Here is a 6,000-nt window from a genome sequence, read left to right on the forward strand (position 1 = left end):
GTTTAGCTCGTGCTGAAGAGACCCTAACGTTATTCACTCCATTCACTCTCCCATCTCTGGCCCTGTTTATGCCTCAGTCCCACATCTAATCGGGAACTTCCCCCACTTATTACCGCTAAGTGAATTCTACCGAAATTGAGAGAAATTCACGTCTTTTTTTCACCCCTTAATTGTTTAAGTTTGAACTCTGACACTGCGGGATATCTCCTACTCCGGACTTTAGTGTAATTTGATTTGCTCATAAATCCATTGTCCTAAAGATAAGCCCAATTGCGTATAATCGCCGAAGGTGCATTGATCTGCCCATTGGTCCGGTTCGATGCAGAGAGCCACCGAGCGGCGGTGCGTTTTTAATCGCACAATTCTCAGTCAAATCAAACAGAATACGAGGCCTCTCACCGGAAATAAAACGCAACTGCTGCCTTGGCGGAGTCTAGAGGTACCTGATCACTCCTCTCCGGAGAAGAAGTTGACCTTTTGCAGCCGTGAAGAGGTTTGTTTCGTTCTCTGGCACGGAGTGTGACGAGCGAGAGAGAGCACCTTAATGATGTGCTTGTTCTTGTGAGGGGCAGCCAATGTTTTCTCATCAGGATCCAATTTAAAGGTCCTTTGTTCTGCACTCAGACTTTGGACCTAAGCAGCAAACCACATGTCCTCCAAAGTTCAAGTTGATAGTCATCGTCTTCCCCGTGTGCCTTCCTCAGCTTTCTTAAAGGAAAGGAAATAAACAAATAGGGAGCAAACAGAGAGCGCCCGAGGCCGCATTGATTGCCATGCTGTGTATTGTTTTGTTTAGAATCATGTTAACCCACATACCAATGACATGTTACTTTTTGAGGATTTGGAGTAGGATCATTTTGGAACACGCCCATTTGGGGAACAATTAGCACATACACAGAGGTAGCAAAACTGTACTTCAAATCTATGATACTCTCCCACTTAACATACTGCTTGACTAGTTGGGCCCAAGCTTGCGGTACAACATTAAAACCCATTCAGTCTGTCTACAAACTGGCTCTCAAAGTGCTTGATGGAAAGCCCAATAGCCATCATCACGAAGGCCAATCAGACTCGTGAACAAAAATCCCTAGGTGTGTATTGCCGCTTTCCATGTTTTCCATGTTTTCCATGTTTTCCATGTTTTCCATGTTTTCCATGTTAGCTCGTGAGGTGCGGAAACACTGTTGCTTTTATGTATTTTGTTTTGTTGCTTTTTGCGCTATTGCTCTGTCTACGTGCTACGTGTTGCTTGTTCTATGTTTCTCTGTCTACGTGCTACGTGTTGCTTGTTCTATGTTTCTCTGTCTACGTGCTACGTGTTGCTTGTTCTATGTTTCTCTGTCTGCGTGCTACGTGTTGCTTGTTCTATGTTTCTCTGTCTGCATGCTACGTGTTGCTTGCTCTATGTTCTCTGTCTGGATGCTACGTGTTGCTTGTTCTATGTTTCTCTGTCTGCATGCTACGTGTTGCTTGCTCTATGTTCTCTGTCTGGATGCTATGTGTTGCTTGTTATATGTTGCTCTGTCTGCATGCTACGTGTTGCTCATTGTTTGTCTGTATTGTTATTGTAATTGTTTTCAATAACCTGCCCAGGGACTGCGGTTGAAAATTAGCCGGCTGGCTAAAACCGTCACTTTTACTGAAGCGTTGATTAATGTGCACTGTCCCTGTAAAAATAAACTCAAAACTCCAAATATATATATTTTGAAACATCCATTTCTGTTATTTCCGTCCTCCCCAGTTACCAACCTCAAATGTAGCCAATTTTCAAATCATTTAAGAATAGATTGGTGATGTAGTTCCTTTGGCAGACAGAAGAGCTACTGTAGCTAGCTAGCCTAGCGTTGTTGGATATCATGGTGGTTGTCTGATCCTGTGTGTGAGAGGACCGTTCATTGTCTGCCCGTGTTTATGACGGCGACGGTCCCTGTAAATGCTCATTAATTTTGTCCCTTCGTGGCAAAATCATTTCGAGGAGAAGCAATTCAGCCTCTGTTCCTTTCAATTCACTGCTCTTGTCAATCAACCGGCCCGGGCTGCGGTATCCTGCGGAATGGAGGTGTTATATTCCGGCAATTATCATGTCATATACTCGAAAATGTAAATGAACGTGTGTAAAATTAAATTTATGGGTTGTCAGTGAAGAATAAGAACCAGGAGAGCAATTACTTATCGTCTTTCATCTTGGAGGCTCTGATACGTCAAGCAGAAAAGCGTGCAGTTAAATGCCTGGAATTAGCATTGTGCTGGGGCTTCAACAATGAACCGAGGGCCGGGGCCTTCCTCTCCTCCGCCTCGCCTGCCTCTCTTTTTGTTTGGGGAAGAGCGATGAAATGAAGATGATTATCATCCATCACTCGCTAGCTAAAAAGCTAATGAAAGCGGGAAAGCCACTTCCGTGACTTCATTTGTTGCCTGTTTTTCAATTTTCGGTTTTGAATCCCCTCGTTTTCCTTGTCAGGATGTGTAGGCTTTTTCCCTGGCTTGTTGTTCAGATACAGTATTATCCCCATCCTGTACAACTGGGCTAGTAATGCATGTATACACACCCCTTACAGAACACATGGTGTTTAGTGGTGTAGTGATTCATTATATGATATTGTATGGTTATGTCTTTTCACTATTTACATGTTTACATTTTTTTTTTTAAACAGACTCACACCAGGTTCCCCTTTCGTCAACCCCATTAACCGCAGGATCCTCATTCAAGCAGCCAATTAATGGGTTTTAATGAAAGCATTGTCATCCTGTCCACCACTATTCAACGGGGTGGCCCCCAGGGTAATTGCAAGTCTCCGATGTATCTTAAGGTTTAATAACACTGAAGGTGGAAGCACAGCGCGTTTAGTTACGTGCAGATGTTTCATTTGTGACTTGTGTTGCTTTGTTCGGCCCCTTTCTTTTGTGTCTGCTTAACGAAGTGCGGAAGAGAGTGAGGCTACTGCTATACCACAACAGCCTTCACACACACGCACGCACACACACACACGCACACACACACACACACACGCACGCACGCACATACACACACACACACACACACACACACACACACACACACACACACACACACACACACACACACACACACACACACACACACACACACACACACACACACACACACACACACACACACACACACACACTCCCTCTCTCTCTCTAAGACCCTAATGAACAATGGTGTCCAGTCTAGGATTTGTTTGAATACGAATGTGGCGGTGCGGCGGGGAGGAGGAGGAGGAGGAGGATGGGGCTGGGGATGGAGTTTGACCTTCAGCTGTGATTTTCAGTTCATCAGGATTAGTCAAGCTGGGCGATCAGGAGCGCTAATGCATAATGACTTCTAAAATGAAAAATGTGTAGTGACCATGCAAATGTCTCAGCTAATCAAAGAGGGGAACCTGGGCCGAGGAGAGGAGGGAAGAGCAAAACAAGGACGTGTCAAGGCCTGAGAGATGGGGGGGGTTACAAGGAGAGATGTATGGAAAGTAATCAAGCAGCTTGATTAGACAGCAGCGTTTCACGTCAGGGGGACAGGAGGGTCTTATTGGCCCTTTTTGTCATGCCGTCGTAGTATACTGTCGTAGCGACTATGTGCTAAACGATGTCGCAATTAGCGAGGTCTATGGAATGTCCACGACTACTTCCTAAAAGATTCAGTCCCGTTCTTTAAAGATGCCCGCAAGAGGTTTAATCAGTCTTATCTTAGCATAAGATACTGTTCGGTAGACTATTCTGCATCTGCAATGGTTGGATGTGTCATATCATAGCCTGTGTAATAGAATATTAAAATGCTCAAAGCCCTTACAGTCAAATAACACTTTCAGATTAAACCGTGGCCCCAACAGGTGAAAGTGAAAGACTCTGGGGAGAGTTTCAAATTCCTCCGTTCAGCCGCTTTGAGTTTTTGTTCCAAACTTCACTGCAGCGTGGAAGAGTAAACAAACTCGTTCCAGCGTTTGTTTTCATTCCAGTCATTGTAAAAAATACAAATAAATTAAATACCAGGTATGAAGAATTGAAAAAAAAAAGTGATATAAACATTAGAGCTTACATTCCCCTGTTGCTGTGTGCTCATGCAGGCAATCAAAGTGAGAAGCAATGAAAAGTTGGATCTTTCTTGCTTTGTCATTGATCTGTGGTGTTAGAAAGTCACTCTCTACTCTCTACTGTCTTACAAGACTTTGGCTGAGAACAATCTGTCTTTGTTTTGTTTTGGGGAAGTTCTCTCTAGCAGTCTTGACAGCAGCTAGTAGTGGAATGATTCTTATCACCTGAAAAAAATGTCATACGTTTTTCAAAAGGACACGTCAGTCAGGAGAAAGAATTGAACCTCTGGCTGCTTTTCGTGAGAATGAAGAAGTAGCAGAAGTTCTGTGCTCCGCAGGAAGGCAGCTGGTAATTCCACTCTATAAACAGAATTGTCTACTAGCACCAATCGCTCTTTTCCTCTCGGAGAAAGCTTCTCTAAGAATCATCTCCCTCTCTGTCTCTCCAAGGCTCTTTCTGAGTGATCTCCAACCCCAGGGTCTGTCTGGGTGCTTGCATGCTGATTGTGCATACCAAGTGTCCACTTCAACTGTGTTATTTTAATCAACTTTGGAGCTGTGCATTTTCCTGCTGTTTCACAATGGCCGCCACTGATAGGCATGCCTAAGGCGGTTCAAGGGTTCAGCTAATTAGGGTATACGTCTATTTAAATCCCTCTCTTCTCCCAGCGGGCGGACTGTCAAAAATAAGGCAAGGAAACACAAAGGCACAGCACCCATCCATCCTTCAGCACAGAGTGCCACAGCACAAGGGTGACGGGAGACATGCTTTCTCTACCTTTTGGTCCCCAATTACCATGCTCCCAGTGGGCTCTGAGGCCAGACCTGATGAATTCTCTCTCTCTCTCTCTCTCTCTCTCTCTCTCTCTCTCTCTCTCTCTCTCTCTCTCTCTCTCTCTCTCTCTCTCTCTCTCTCTCTCTCTCTCTCTCTCTCTCTCTCTCTCTCTCTCTCTCTCTCTCTCTCTCTCTCTCTCTCTCTCTCTCTCTCTCTCTCTCTCTCTCTCTCTCTCTCTCTCTCTCTCTCTCTCTCTCTCTCTCACCCACCCTCCAGGTGCCGGTGTCGGTGGCCATGATGAGTCCCCAGGTGATCACCCCCCAGCAGATGCAGCAGATCCTCCAGCAGCAGGTCCTATCCCCTCAGCAGCTCCAGGCCCTGCTCCAACAGCAGCAGGCTGTGATGCTGCAGCAGGTACCTAACATATACACACACACCTAGTAGATACACACAGAGAGACACGCACAGTAACACACCCACCCACAGTACACACACACATAGTTACATAGTCATACGCGCACAGTTACATGCATATGGTCACATAATGCCTGCACCCATTGAACCGCACACACACACACACACACAGACACACACACACACACACACACACACACACACACACACACACACACACACACACACACACACACACACACACACACACACACACACACACACACACACACTGCCTGTGTAGCACTGTATTCACAATACACTTAATGTACAGTACATCTACGCCCGCTGCGCCCTTGACACAGTTATAAAAGAGAGACTAGAAGTGACGCACTTGACCACGTCACAACCAATTACCTGTATCCCTCCGAGGGTCTATTTCCTGGGAGCCCTCGGGAAAGGTAAAAGGTGTCAGGATAGAGACATAGTTACTGTAGTTATGAGGAAGTCAATGAAAGAGGGGTGGAGCCAGTACAGGAAGTGAGACAGGCTGGGTTATATGTGGAAGGAGCTGACTTGTAATTTCATCATTACTTCCTAGATAGACTACAGTGAGGAAAGCTTTAAGTAGGGAATTATTGTTTCATTAACTACCCTCTTTAGTGGGATTTATGAATGAATGAAGTTTCAGGAAGATGTCCCATGCAGGCTAGAAACTGATTTTATATTCTTTATAAGACTTTTATTTACCCTACTGTACCTCCTCTATCTTCAGGAGTC

General features: G+C 45.1%; 1 protein-coding gene across 19 annotated transcripts in view; it reads left to right on the forward strand.

Moving 5' to 3' along the window:
- The window catches only part of LOC118392778 (forkhead box protein P2-like), a 115,423-nt gene that overhangs the window by 74,161 nt on the left and 35,262 nt on the right, over positions 1 to 6,000 (forward strand). For all 19 annotated transcript variants that reach the window (XM_052460110.1, XM_052460121.1, XM_052460126.1 and 16 more), the window contains one exon: positions 5,104 to 5,241. In XM_052460110.1, coding sequence (XP_052316070.1) covers positions 5,104 to 5,241 — 138 coding nt within the window. The remainder of the gene's footprint in view (positions 1 to 5,103; positions 5,242 to 6,000) is intronic.

This window comes from Oncorhynchus keta, chromosome 13, assembly GCF_023373465.1.
Source record: "Oncorhynchus keta strain PuntledgeMale-10-30-2019 chromosome 13, Oket_V2, whole genome shotgun sequence".
NCBI lineage: Eukaryota > Metazoa > Chordata > Actinopteri > Salmoniformes > Salmonidae > Oncorhynchus > Oncorhynchus keta.